The 14,597-nt window shown below is 39.5% G+C and overlaps 1 protein-coding gene and 1 non-coding gene across 5 annotated transcripts in view; both read right to left on the bottom strand.

Annotated features, from left to right (window-relative positions):
* ACSM3 (acyl-CoA synthetase medium chain family member 3) overlaps nt 1-14,597 on the bottom strand; it is a 34,571-nt gene that overhangs the window by 1,776 nt on the left and 18,198 nt on the right. For 3 of the 4 annotated variants that reach the window (XR_009214149.1, XM_032157073.2, XM_058440794.1), the window contains exons 6-12: nt 14,363-14,519; nt 13,706-13,785; nt 10,345-10,468; nt 9,291-9,371; nt 4,798-4,899; nt 3,353-3,480; nt 3,147-3,246 (exon numbers count right to left, since the gene is read on the bottom strand). Coding sequence is in view for 2 of the 4 variants with exons in the window: in XM_032157073.2 (XP_032012964.1) it covers nt 3,147-3,246; nt 3,353-3,480; nt 4,798-4,899; nt 9,291-9,371; nt 10,345-10,468; nt 13,706-13,785; nt 14,363-14,519 (772 nt within the window). In the remaining 2 variants the exon portion in view is untranslated. Of the gene's footprint in view, nt 1-3,146; nt 3,247-3,352; nt 3,481-3,795; nt 3,926-4,797; nt 4,900-9,290; nt 9,372-10,344; nt 10,469-13,705; nt 13,786-14,362; nt 14,520-14,597 lie in introns of those variants that run through there. The other variant, XR_009214150.1, reaches the window with a different exon arrangement.
* On the bottom strand, nt 10,826-10,932 carry LOC116472004 (U6 spliceosomal RNA). The gene has a single exon (XR_004248929.1). It is a non-coding gene; the product is annotated as a U6 spliceosomal RNA (small nuclear RNA).

The following is a 14,597-nucleotide window of genomic DNA, read 5'->3' as shown; positions in this document are numbered from 1 at the left end:
TTCATTGAAAAGGAATTATTTGAAACAACAAATTACCAGGACAGCCATTTGGTAAGAAACAAAGACTTGAAGTTATAATTTTTTCACATATTGAAAATTGTTCGCCAGTGGGCAGTTTTACATTGTATGAGCAATTACCCATTTTTGTCTTTACCCGAGACCCTTGTGGCCAGGCACAGCAGGTCACGCCTGTACTGCCAACATTTGGGAGGCCGAGGTGGGAGGATTGCTTGAGCCCAGGAGTTCGAGAGCAGCCTGGGCAACATAATGAGACTTTGTCTCTAAGAAAAAAAAACAACAACACTTGAACATTTTTAATTTACATGTGCCATGGGGCAGTTGTGAACCCTTGTGTGTGTGTGTGTCTATGGATATAATTTTGTTCCATTCACTTTTTGACATTTTATAAAATGTATTTGTAGTTATGCTAGCTCTGCTGCATTAACAACGTTTTTACAAATTAAAAAATTAGGCTTGTTGCATGTGAGTCGTTCAAAGGTAAATTATTTTAAAAACTGCAATACTGGTTCACATATTGACGATTTCTACAACTTGGATAGTCTCCTTTATCTTTTTAAACTACTGCAGAAAATGTTAAATTAACAAGGAACAACCTAACATGGGTAAGAGTATGAACTCTGAAGTCAGAACAGCTGGGTTCAAGTCACAGTTTGTTGTGTAATGTTGGACAAGTTAGGTAATCGCTTTGTGCCTCAGTTTCCTTCTCTGTAAAAGAGATTATGATGATTAAATGAATTAGCATAGATGTATAATGCCTGGCACATAGTAAGTCATCAAAAACATTAGCTCTTAGTTGTAGTCTTAGAATTACATGAAGTTTGGGTCTTATTTATTAACCCAGAATCCATAAATGGGCTTCAAATCTCCATGAAATTCTATGCAAAATCTTGTATTTTTCTGAGAAAAGTCTATGGCTGTGCCATTCAATATGATAGCCGCTAGCCACGTGTGGCTATTTCAATTTAAATCAATTAAAATTAAATAAGATTAAATATTCTCAGTCACACTAGCCACATTTCAAGTGATAGCCATGCATGGCTATCGCATTGGATGGTGCAAATATAGAACATTTCCATCACTGCATAAGTCTTAACAGTGGCCTATGGTGTTCTTCAAATTCTCAAAGAGATATGTGATCCCAAAAATTTAAGAACCTAGTGATCTAGACACATATTCCTCAAGTCTTTATTTCACATTCCAATGGTAAAATGGTATTTCAAATCCAAATATTCTTTTTAATCAATTCTGGAACTTGCTACCCAATTACCCTGCCTGGCAGGACCCAGCCTAGAGAAGGACCTAACCCAGGAGAATAGGCCTGGCAGCAGAAACTGAGGCATGGAGCACATGGCCGTTGTGTTCATGAACACCTCGTTTGAGATACCTACTCACATCTTCTACCAGGAAATGCTGCAGCCTACCACTGTTGGAAAACTGGCCACACTTTCCCCCTCGCTCTGACTAATCCAAGCCCTATGTCAACACCCTGGAGCTGTGAGGGGACCACAACCCACTTACAGATCTTTCCTATATTGTACGCTAGGATATCAGGTGGCTGCCAAGCCAACCCTGTTCTGAAAGGCTCAGCTACCATCCTGTCCCTAGTAAGCACCTGTCTAGGTGAGTAAAACTGATGATGACTAACGGTAGGGGAGAAGTACAGGAAGAGCTAAGACTCGTGAAACCTTGCCGGTGATGTTCAGAGCGAAGAGACAAGCCAATAATCACTGACTGTTTTCCCTGCCCTCAGCTGCCTGGAATATACCCTTTCAAAGTAAATAGCGATTGTCATCCTAGCAACTTGACAAACTACCAATTCCCAGCCACTGGGCTATATCTGGAACAACTTTGGGCCATCCAGGAGGACTTACAGGGTATCTTCTGGCATCAAAGATCAGTTAGGGGAATCAGTCCTGGGGGGAGATCCACCTTCCACTGTAACATGCACATCTCCCATTTTTACCGTAAACTTTTTTATTTTTATTTTTATTTTTATTTTTTTGAGATGGAGTCTTGTTCTGTTACCCAGGCTGGAGTGCAGTGGCACCATCTTGGCTCACTGCAACCTCCCCGTCCCGGGTCCAAGTGATTCTCCTGCCTCAGCCTCCCAAGTAGCAGGGATTACAGCCATGTGCCACCATGCCTGGCTAATTTTTGTATTTTTAGTGGAGACAGGGTTTCACCATGTTGACCTGGCTTGTCTCAAACTCCTGACCTCAGGTGATCCACCCACCTCAGCCTCCCAAAGTGCTAGGATTACAGGTGTGAGCCACTGTGCCCAGCCTGCCTTAAACTTGAGGACCTATCTCATCCCCTGAGATTGGATACCTTCTAACTCTGCCCTGTGCTCTGTGCTTGAAGCCCTATACCTAGGATTTGAGATAAGGAGCTTGAATACATGGTACAGAAAGTTCTGGATTTGTATTGACATCAATGTCATCTTCAAAACTTGGATTCAGTGTTAGAAGGGATATGGCTTGAAGAAATACTTGTGGGAACTTGTAACTCAGCTAGAGAAACCCTAGGGGCATGTTGTAGACACACAGGCAAAACGCAGGAGGCTGCCTGGCATGGTACTTTTAAGCCAAAATACTGTGTGGTCAGCCCCAATAGGAGTGGGCTTTCAGGACGCCTGTGTTATTCAGAGTTTATTTCCTGAAACCACTACTTATTTACCTACCCAGACTGCTTATGGTTACCTCAGTTCCAGCCTCTGGTTCCCACTCCTGACATCTGATGCCAGCCCATTCTCCTTCACTACACCAGGGACCTCGTTGGTTTCCAGACCTTCTGGGTAACAACTTGATCCCATCCAGCTGACTTCTGTCACCCCATCCTGATGTGAGCCTGGGTTATTGGCATTCACACCATCTTTGCCCTAGTCCACCATGGAAGGAATTCAAATTCTTTCTAGTACATATTTTCAGCCTTATTTTGTTTGTCAGAGCTGCAACTCATAATTCAATCTTATTTTGTAGCAGTTCTTTCTGACTAGCATATTTCTATCTGACTTGCACATTTAGTGAATGAATCATTTGGTTAATTCTGTTTCACTGAGCTACTGTTTGTAAGTATGTGTTAAATTGCCAACAAATTATAAAGTTGACATGAATCAGTTCTTTTACCTCTCCTCTGATGGGGTCTGGGCTGCTGACAACAGCTGACTCTGCAACTGAAGGGTGTTCATTCAGGGCATTTTCTACCTCAAATGGTCCAATTCGATAACTAGAAACACATATGGCAGAAATACATACAGGTGAGTGGCAGGTTCACCCTAGAACACTGATGATCAGTTAACACAGACATATGCACATATGGAAAAGAAAGTTACCCAGAGGATAATATGACATCATCTGCTCTTGCAACAAACCAGAAATACCCATCTTCATCCATATATCCTCTGTCCCCAGTGATATAGAAATTGCCTCGTAGAGTTGAAGCTGTTTTTGAAGGATTATCCTGCAAAACAAATAGCATTTTGTTATTATGGTGAATCCAACTCTTCTAGTCAATTGGAATTTTTTTTTTCTTTTTTTTTTTTCCCAAGACAGTCTCACTCTGTTACCCAGGCTGGAGTGCAGTAGTACGATCTTGGCTCACCGCAACCTCTGCCTCCCAGGTTCAAGTGATTCTCCTGCCTCAGCCTCCCAAGTAGCTGGGACTACAGACGTGCATCACCACACCCGGTTAATTTTTGTATTTTTTGATTGAGATGGAGTTTCCCCATGTTGGCCAGGCTGGTGTTGAACTCCTTACCTCAAGTGATCCACCCACCTTGGCCTCCCAAAGTGCTGAGATTACAGGTGTGAGCCACCGCTCCTGGCCCTCAGTTGGATTTTTAAATGTTCAAGGAAGCAGAAAAGTTTGGCTCCTTTGAGAAGCATTAGAGTTAGGAAGAGATAGACTGTGAAAATAAAGATGAAATTCCAGCATGGAGCTAGCCCAACAGAAGAAAGGTAAACTACAGTTACAAAGATTAGTCATGTTTCCATCTTGAGATTTTTCTTAGATAGATTACAAAATAAATATTGCAGGAGCTCAGAGGAGTAAATTAAGTCTTTTGCTAATTGATTAATAATGCTGGTAGGAAAAGCGAGAAGTAAATACTCAGAGTCGAAAGAAAGCACGGACACCTAATAAAGAGCAGACAGGTTTGTTTTGTTTTTGTGTTTTGTTTTGTTTTACACAATAATAGAATTGGTTCTGCAAGTCTGACATAAGAAAAATGAACAAGATACTGTTACATTATATAAAATACACTGGCAAGTAGCATCTGGATCTTTTATTATATGATAGAGACTTTGCTCTAATTTGTATACTGTGATTAGAGATGAAAATATTCTTGCAAACAGTAAGGAGCTTAGAAAGCCTCTTGTGAAAGACATTTGTTTAATCCTACCACCCCCACATCCCCGGTCCCTCTCACTCTTCCCAAAAAGAAAGAGCACTAACTGGATTTCAGGAAAATGAGTGGGTTTTGTTTGATAATTGAGAGGATAAGGGGATGTTAAGAGGCTGTCCTCTTTCTAGGGTCCCTTCCTCTTGCCTTCATGGACCTGGAACAGTGATCTGGCCTGAGGGGACCAGCATGCTTTTCTTCAGCAAGAATTTGGGTATTTCTTCAATTTCTTGTCTTTGGGATTACTATTCAGGACAACCAATCTCTCAAAAAATGGTCAAGTACCTGTCCTGAGTATGTTTTGCGGCAAACAGGGATTATTACCAAGCAGTTGAAAAATAAATAGAAAATAAGAGATTATTTAGTAAGTCACTTACTACATAATGAGTAAAAAGGCCAAATGGTCGGTTAGGTAGAACTTGAATGCCAATATCTCCTTCTTGTCCAGGAGGTAGAACATTGCCATTTACATCTACAATCTAGGATAAAATAGAACAATTTATTTAAGGAAATTTTTGTTTAATGTCGCAGCTTAAATATTAACTTTGCAAGTTTTATTTTGGCTTTTGCCATTTAAAAATGAAGACTTAAAAAAAAAATTTATGTGTGTCAGACAAGGTTTCACTTTGTCACCCAGGCTGGAGTGCAGTGGTGCGATCACAGCTCATAGCTCACTGCAGCGTCAAACTCCTGGTCTCAAACAGTCCTCACACCTCAGCTTCCCAAGTAGCTGGGGCTACAAGCACATGCCATTATGCTCAGCTAATGTTTATTTATTTTTTTGTAGGGATGAGAGACTCATTATGTTGCCCATGCTGGTTCCTGGCTTCAAGTGATACTCCAGCCTTGGCCTCCCAAAGTGCTGGGATTATAGGCATGAGCCACTGCACCTGGCTCAAAAATATTTTAAATATACTTTAAATTCCTAAGAGAAATATATTTATTTAAATTCTTATTGCATAAAATATTAAATACAGGTTACCAACATGTGAAAGAAGGATAAATTTTTAAAAAAATTTTACCATCCAGTAATAATCACATTTTGGTAATATCCTTTGAGACAATATAGACAAAGAGAAAAATGGGATTGCTGGCTGGGCATGGTGGCTCATGCCTGTAATCCTAGCACTTTGGGAGGCCGAGGTGGGTGGATCGCCTGCAGTCAGGAGTTCAAGACCAGCCTGCCCAACATGGTGAAACCCTATCTCTACTAAAAATAGAAAAATTAGCCAGGCGTGGTGGCGGGCACCTGTAATCCCAGCCACTTGGGAGGTTGAGCAGGAGAATTGCTTGAACCCGGGATGGGGAGGTTGCAGTGAGCCGAGATCACTCCAACCTGGGCAATGAGCAAAACTCCATCTCAAAAAAAAAAAAAAAAAAAGAAAAAGAAAAATAGGGTTGCTTTATAATATACAGTTTTGCCAACCTGCTTTTATCATTTAGCAATAGGTCTTGATTATCTTTTCTTCTTGATAAATAAATATCTTCATTACTGGTTTTCAAACTTTGTTTAGCTGTGGAACCTACAGAACCTTACTTCAGAAGCCCAATATAAGTAAACGGGAAAAGGAATATTCTCTGGTTGACAATGGTGAGTAAGCCACAGCCTTGCTCTCTTACCCTCTCTCCAATCCTCATCATTCCCTGAAGTGTCTAACAGTAGCTAGCATTTATTAAGTACTTACTACATGCTAAGTAATTAATGCTAAACCTTTAAGTACTTAATATGTACCTATTCCTCACTGTAGCCCTATGTGGTTAGAATTTTTATGCCAATTTGACACATGAGGAAACTGAGGTGTAGAGAATTTAACACTGTGCATGATTGAGCTGGAATCCAAATCTCACCACTTACACTCCAGATCATATGCTTTTAATCATTACACTCCTCTGTGCAATGCCTCTAGAGGGTTTAATCCAATTTAAAAAAATCAGATTAGCATTTCTCAAGTTGACTGCTGATTTTGTATATCAGATTTTGCTCTAAATGACTTTTAGCTGTTTCTAAGTATCAAAATTCTGCTTTTATATATATTCTCCAGATACCTTCAAACTTGAGGTGTGGCTTGCATGGAGAATAAGTATAATACTTATCTAGCACTTTCCAAAAGGAAAGGGGCTTATGTGCTGAATGAGAAACTTAAATGGCAAAGGAATTCTAAGCGTAAAAACTTCTCTTTAAGCTCTTACAAATAAAAAAATATAAATTCCCACCCAGTTATCTAAAGAAATATGTGGTTCCAGGTATGAAGGAATTATTGATGGAAAGGAAGTATTTTAAAAGTTTCAGTTACTTATCACAGATTTTAATAGATGGGAATACAGATAAAATCTTCTGTGTCTGGGGAGAATCATGTTCCTCATTGTTCATAGGGTCTTAAAATGTTTAAACATGAAAATTATTAGTATTTAAAACCAAACAAAGAAGATTATAAAGGTTGGGCTTTGAAGTTGTAGGAATCTGATATTCACCTGGTTGGAACACATCCCCAGATGCCAGAATGTTACTGCAGATGCCCTTAGCTAAGGAACAAGAAGTGCCATAATAACGGCCCGTGGAAAAGAGTTAAAAATGACTGGGGATGCAGGCAAAGTACTGTTTTCCTCTCAGCCTCATCATATTTGCATTCAAAGATAGCTGCTCTAGAAAACCACTGGGCTCAAATTAATGGGGAGCAGGCGGGGGTACCTTGCAGTTGGGATCACTGTGAGTACAGCTGTGCCTGTAAGACCCTGATAGCCATGCATGTTGGGAATTGCTATTAAGGAAGGAAGAAAAAGAACATAGCTGTGTTACATATCAACTTCCCTGTAATGCAGACATGAGCGTGCTTAATTATCAATATTTCTTTCTTCAACCTAAGGTAGCCTGTTAACCAACAAACTATTGCTAAGCCTGTTTGGGCTCTCCTACCATTTTTTCTTAGATAAGCTTTTCAAAGAGGAATGTGAGGGAGAAGTAAATAATAGCACCCATCTTTTGGACCTTTATTATGTACTAAGCATTCTGATATGCTCTTTAAACATATTGTCTCCTTTAATCACCACAAGAAACCTATGAAATCAGTTCTGTTATTATTTGGGTTACCAACCATCCGAGACTGAAGTGGTGAGGGGTTGTTGGGGGGTGGTTCTTCATGATGTATTGCCTTAAGTGCTAAAACCAGTAAGTCCCAGCAAACAGACAGGTTGGTCACTCTAGTCCCAACTTTACAAATTAGGAAACTGGAACTTACAGAGCTTTAACAGTGTACCCCCAGACACTCAGATAGTGAATAGCAGAGATACAGTTGAACCACTAGGCTATCCTATCTTGAGACCAGGTTCCCATAGCAAGGTTAAAGTGAGAGAAAGGACCCAGGATCTGGTTTATTCTCTAAAGAGTTACAGCAGCAATCAAGCTCATCTAAACTCTCTCAAACTTACTTGATCCTAAAAACTACTTGGGGGTGCTTGTTAAAATCACAAGATTTCAAATGTCAGAGTCCCACTCCAAATCTATTGAATTGGTCTCTCCACGGGCCTGAGAATTAGTATTTTTAACAGATATCCATATGATATTTATGATCAAACAAGCTTGGGAAACATTTATCTAAGAGCTGTACTCTGTTAATTCATCCATATTTTTGCTGCTTTTGTTCTCTCTTAACATACAGATGGGTCTCTGAATTAAAATGGTTTGAACTTACTATTTCCCAACTTTACAATGAGTGAAAAAGATAACCATTCAGTTGAAACCATGTTTCTCTCTAGATGCTGGGCAGCAACAGTAAGTCACAACTCCCAGTCAGCCATGCATTTGTGACTTAGTATGTTTTCAACTTATGATGACTTATTATTTTGGGACATAACCCTATCATAAGTTGAGGAGTGTCTAAATTAGTGTTAAGTTCCTTTGGCTACACCCAGCTTTGAAGCTGGGTTGATCTGAGAACAATTTTAACCCTACATAAAGCTTGCTGATGGGGAATTGGAATTCCCCCTAGGCATCGGGTGGTAGTAGTGGCAGTGGATACAGAGAGGCCGGAAATGGCCAGGCAGGCTTGGGAGCAGAGAGGGAAAGTGCTGCAGCCACTGTAAACTGAAGTCTCTTCGGGCCTAGTTGACCTGCTCAGAAGGTCTTGACCTCCCTTGCCAGAGAGGACAGTGTTGTGTTGTGGTTAAGAGTGCAGATATTGGAGCCAGACTGCTTGGGATTGAATCCCAACTCTAGCAGCTATTAGCTGTGTGACCTCTGGTGAGTTCTTTTACCTCTTTGTGCCTTGTTTGTAAAATGGTTCTAATATTAGTATGCTTCTCATGGGGTTTCTTCTGGAAATTCAGTGGGTTAATATTTATTTATTTAGAGACAGGGTCTTGCTCTGTGGCCCAGGTTGGAGTGCAGTGGTGTGATCATGGCTCACTGCAGCCCCAAGCTCCCAGGCTCAAGCAATCCTCCCGTCTCAGCCTTCTGAGTAGCTGGGACCACAGGCACATACCACCACACCTGGCTAGTTTTTTATATTTTTTTGTAGAGACAAAGTCTCACGTTGTTGCCCAGGCTGGTCTTGAACTCCTGGGCTCAAGCGATGCTCCCGCCTTGGCCTCCCAAAGTGTTGGGATTACAGGCGTGAGCCACTGCATCCAGCCTAATGGGTTAACGTTTATTAAATGCTTAGAACTATATGGTACAATATAGGTATTTGCAAAATAATGGAGACCAAGAAGCTAACATTTCTAACTCATTTTCACATATTTATAAAAATTAAAGTATCATGGAAGTGAAATGGAATCACCACCATAACAAAGAAAGTTTATATGGGAGTAAGCGGTAGGTAGGTAGTGTACAGACTGGGTTGTTAAACATTCTCCCGGAAGGGGATGTGCAAACCTTAACATCGAAAGCAGGAGAAGGTTTTCCCATTGAGCCAGGTTTAATTTTCATTCCCTTAAAATTTCCACAGATTAGCACCTAGTTAAGAAGAAGAAAAAGTAAGATAACATTACAAGTCCCTTAAAATTTATTCATCTATCATGCATTCATTTCAACAAATTATTTATTGAAAACTTACTATGAACTAGGCTCAAAATGAATGCTATACTCTCATGGAATGTAGTGATAAACAACATATAAATACATGCATATGTATAAAATATAGTTATAACAATAATTACTCATATCCATATTTATCAAAACATGAGTATATTAACATTTGCATTTATATTAGCATACTTGTTATGCTATTTCTAGTTAATGAATTTTTCAATTTTTGATTTTTATTTTTGATATTTTCATTTTTTACCAGGTGATATATTCTCATGGTTCATAAATTGAAGCATTATAAAGACACATTGTGAAAAGTTTTTTTCAGCCTTTCCCTTATCTATTTCATCTTACTCCTCCCTCTTCTACAAAATAACCGCTGTTGTTCTTTTTTCTTATTTCATTTTTTGTTCTTATTTCATTTTTCGTTCTTATTTCATTCATTTCCTCTAGAATTTCTTATTCCTTAGCTCTATGAGCTCTTTAAAAAATCCTTTTTAGAGTATGGTTGCTATGGAGTTGTCCAGCAAACTCTTAATATTTCAGGCAGCAAGGATCTCAGCATTTTCCATTTCGAGGCAGCCCTAAATAAGATACTTCCCTATCACATTGGGAGGAATTCTTTCTTTCAGTAGATCCAGTATTATTTCATTTAAAAAAATATTGTAATGCCCTCACTCTGATCCATTAACAGTGGTGTTTGTCAATGAATGGCTATTTAAACAACCATCTGTTAACAGAGCTTTTTTGCAATTAGGTTCTTGCAAGCATTGTTTTTTAAACATTTTCTAACCACTCAACTCCTATCCCTCAAATAGTCATAAGGAGACAGTGGACACTTTGGTTTTTATTCATCTGACTAAATGGAGTCCAGCTATGTCTTTTCAGTGAGGTCAGGTACCGTTTCAGTCTGTCCATATCCTTCGTAGATATCCAGGCCCGTCTTGTTTCTCCATTTTTCAGTCACGTCAGGGGTGATTGGTTCCCCAGCACTCACACAGTGCTTTAAGCTTTTAAACTTATAGCTTCTCAGAAAACCAGGTAAGTTAGATTTAGGAGGAAAAATGGAGAGAAGTGAAGATTAAGGATTATTTCTTATGAACTTCAATATAAAATGTTTTAGTTGCTTTTTAATTCCTCTTCCTAGCACAAAACAAACCATTTTACCCCATAAACATATACAACTACTAAGTACCTACACAAATTAAAAATAAAAATATTAAAAAGATAAATCATTCTAATAGAATGATATTAGAACACCCCAAATACTAGTTTTTCTTCACCCCCCTTTTTGTGGTGGAGGTATAATTTATTACAAAGAAAGTCATTCTGTTCTTAGGGAAGCTACCCCATAATAACATTTGATTTTATTTTGTTTTTATGTTTTCATGGAATGCTTCAAAAATTTGCATGTCATCCTTGTGCAGGGGCCATGCTAATCTGCTCTGTATCATTCCAATTTTAGTGTATGTACTGCTGAAGTGAGCACCATAATAACACTTTAAATCAGCAATGAAAAGTACCAATTGTTTGGTTAAACTGATGGTGGGATATTTATACAATGGAATACTATACAGCTATAAAAAATGAGGAAGCTCTTGGACAGTGCTGCCCAGTAGAACTTTCTGTCATATGGAAGTACTCTATAATCTGCTGTACCCACTACAGTATATGCTAGCCCTATATGGATATTGAGCACTCGAAACAGGACTAGTATAACTGAGGAATTGAATTTTTAATTTTACTTAATATTTATATTGAAATAACTAGCTGTGGTTAGTGGCTACCATATTGCACAACACAGTGCCAGAATGTATTGTTAGAGGAAAAAAGCAAGGTGCAGAACTGTGTGAATCTTGTGATACCATTTATGTTCATAATAGAGAAGGAGAGGCCAGGTGTGGTGGCTTGTGCCTGTAATCCCAGCACTTTGGGAGGCAGAGGTGGGCGGATCACCTGACATCAGGAGTTCGAGACCTGCCTGGCCAACGTGGCAGAACCCCATCTCCACTAAAAATACAAAAAGTGGCAGAACCCCATCTCCACTAAAAATACAAAAAGTAGCCAGGCATGGTGGTGCACACCTGTAATCCTACATGCTCAGGAAGCTGAGGCAGGAGAATTGCTTGAACAGGAGGCAGAGGTTGCAGTGAGCCAAGATTGTGCCACTGCACTCCAGCCTGGGCGACAGAGCAAGACTCCGTCTCAAAAAAAAAAAAAAAAAAAAAAAAAATAGAGATGGGGAGAACACATGTGTATCAGTTTGTGTATTTTCAGGGAGAATAGACAAGAAACTGGAAACTCAGTTTGCCTCCATGGAAGAGGACTGGGTCACTGGGGACAAGGTTTGAAGCAAGACTTTTCACTATGTATTTTTATATACCTTTTGAATTTTATGGCAGATGAATTATTTCCTGTTCGATAATTAAATAACATCAATTTAAATATATTTACCTGTGATATGAGCTATAACAAGAAATACATAGATGTTGAGTATCCTTAATCTGAAAATTCAAAATCCAAAGTGCTCCAAAATCTGAAACTTTTTTAGCACCGACATGATGCTCAAAGGAAATGCTCATTGGAGGATTTCAGGTTTCATGTTTTTGGATTAGGGCAGCCCAACCAGTATAATGCAAATATTCCAAAATCCAAAACAATCTGAAATCCAAAAGACTTCTGGTCTCAAGCATTTTGGATAAGGGATACTCAACCTGTATTGGGTCTTCATCCTGGGTTCCTGGCCCAGAGCTTCTAAAACCTTTGTAATTTCCCAAGTGATGAGTGTGCTAGGAGTATCTTTTGTTCTAATATTTTGCCTTTGACTCTAGTTCCTGACACAGAGCTTCTAAATTCCATGGAATTTCCTGGGTGATAGAATTGTCTTTTGTTCTCATGAGGCGACTCTCAAGACTCTCAATGGGGCTCCCGTATAGGGGTTGGTCACAAGAAAGACTAAGCCAGGAACAGAAGCTTGGCACTTTCAGCCTCACCCCCATCCTTCAGGGAAAGGAGAGGAGCTGGAGATTGACTTAATAATCAATCATGCCTACATAATGGGGCCTCCAAAAAAATCCCTGAAGTATGAGGTTTGGAGAGCACCACGTGCCGGAAAGGTAGTGCACACCCACTCCACAGAGATATAAGCTGCTGCACTTGGGACCTTGTGGACCTCACCCTATATACCTCTTCATCTGGCTAGCTATTCATCTGTAACTTTTATCATATCTTTTATAATAAGCTGGGAAATGTAAGTAAGTGTTTTCCTGCACTCTTTGAGCCATCATAGCAAATTACTAAACCCAAGGAAGGGTCATGGGAACCTCTGATTTATAGCCATTTGGTTATATGCGCAGGTGACAGCCTGGACTTGTGATTAGCATTTGAGATGGGAAAGAGTCTTGTGGGACTGAGTCATTAACCTGTGGGAGATGATGCTGCCTCCAGGGAGATAATGTCAGATTGAATGAAATCATAGGACACTCAACTGATGTTGGAGAATTGGTCAATGTGGGGGAAAAGATCCCTTACATCTGAAGACCCGGAGTATTGAGTGTTGTGAATATAGTAAAATAGTGGTTGCTAGGAGCTGAGTTATGAGGATGCAAAAGCATAAGAATGATATAATGGACTTTGGGGACTCTGGGGAAATAGTGGGAGGTGGGTGAGGGATAAAAGACTATACACTGAGTACAGTGTATACTGCTTGGGTGATGGGAGCACCAAAATCTCAGAAGTCACCACTAAAGAACTTATTCATGTAACCAAACACCACCTGTTTCCCAAAACCCTATTGAAATAAAACAAAACAAAAACAAAAACAAAATGAGGAGAAACGGGGGTTGTTTTTCTTTTTGGATTACCAATGAACCCTTTCAAACGGAATCAGCAATAGAATAAAAGATATGCATCCTCTTTTCTATCTGCTGGGATAAGGTTCCAAATAGAAACAAGTTCTCTACTTTCTCAGCTCACAGAAAGACATCATCCAAAAGATTTACCATCTTCTTATCCATAACCACTGGGCTTAGAGCTATAGACATAGCTGAACCCTCACTTTCTTCTTGTTTGGGGGAGCTTGGCCTGGTCACAGTAATTATCATTTACAGAATGCAGGCAAGAAGGAGAAAGAGGAAGAGGAGAGATTGCTAAATCCTGTGTCTACTGGCTTGGAGCTATGTTTCAGGCAGAAAGATCTTTTATTTTATAGCTTCCTCTTCTCCCCTCCCCCCACTAAATGCCTATTTACTAACATTTCTTACCTGGCCATATCATTCTGTACAAGCATTCGGTATACAGTTGGTGCTGAACAGAAGACTGTGATGGGGTACTTGGAGAGTGTCTGCAATTTAGAAAAAGCAAACTCTTGGTCTTACTACAACTTTAGTAAGTGCTTAAATGTCTTTGGTTGACGCAGCACAATTTAAACATTGTTTATGTTAATGTAAATGCATTCTTACCTTTTCTTGTAGAATCATCCCTCAGTGTCTGCAGGATTGGTTCCAGGAATGCTTAAGTCCCTTATATAAAATTGTATGGTATTTGCATATAACCTGTGCATATCCTCCCATATACTTTAAATCATCTCTAGATTATTTATACTGCCTAAAACAATGTAAATGCTATGTATATATTTGTTACATGGTATTTTTTATTTGCATTTTCTTAATTGTTGTATTTTGTTTTTGGTTTTTCTCCTCAAATATTTTCAATATGTGCCTGGCAGAATCAGAGGCTGCAGGACCTGTGGATACAGAGGGGGCCGAGTGTATCTTTTCAGGCTTATTGACTTTCTGGATGTGACGTATCTTAAATCATATTGTCCACTCTGATCTCTGCAAGTTGCTTTATTCACCAGTTCTGTCAGCCATACTGCTTAATGCATTTCTAAATATTGACCTCCTTGTGCTTTGGCTTACTTGCAAGATAGAAGTCGGCTCAAAACGGGGTAAATGGTGTGTGAATACACATGCTCCCTGGATCCATGGAGAAAAAACACTACTCCATGCAGACTTTGCCCAGCCCGTATCTGAGGTATTCCACATCACATCTGAGGGTGTCAAATCTAGCCAGAACCTGGGAAAACAAAGAGTAGCCCTGACGTACATAGGAAAATAAATATAAAAGACTAGTAAATAAGTCATCATCTTTGCA

This window comes from Hylobates moloch, unplaced genomic scaffold (genome assembly GCF_009828535.3).
Source record: "Hylobates moloch isolate HMO894 unplaced genomic scaffold, HMol_V3 SCAFFOLD_6, whole genome shotgun sequence".
Classification (NCBI taxonomy): Eukaryota; Metazoa; Chordata; class Mammalia; order Primates; family Hylobatidae; genus Hylobates; species Hylobates moloch.
The sequence above is the reverse complement of the archived record's forward strand: the minus strand, read 5'-3'. Positions and strand labels throughout refer to the sequence as shown.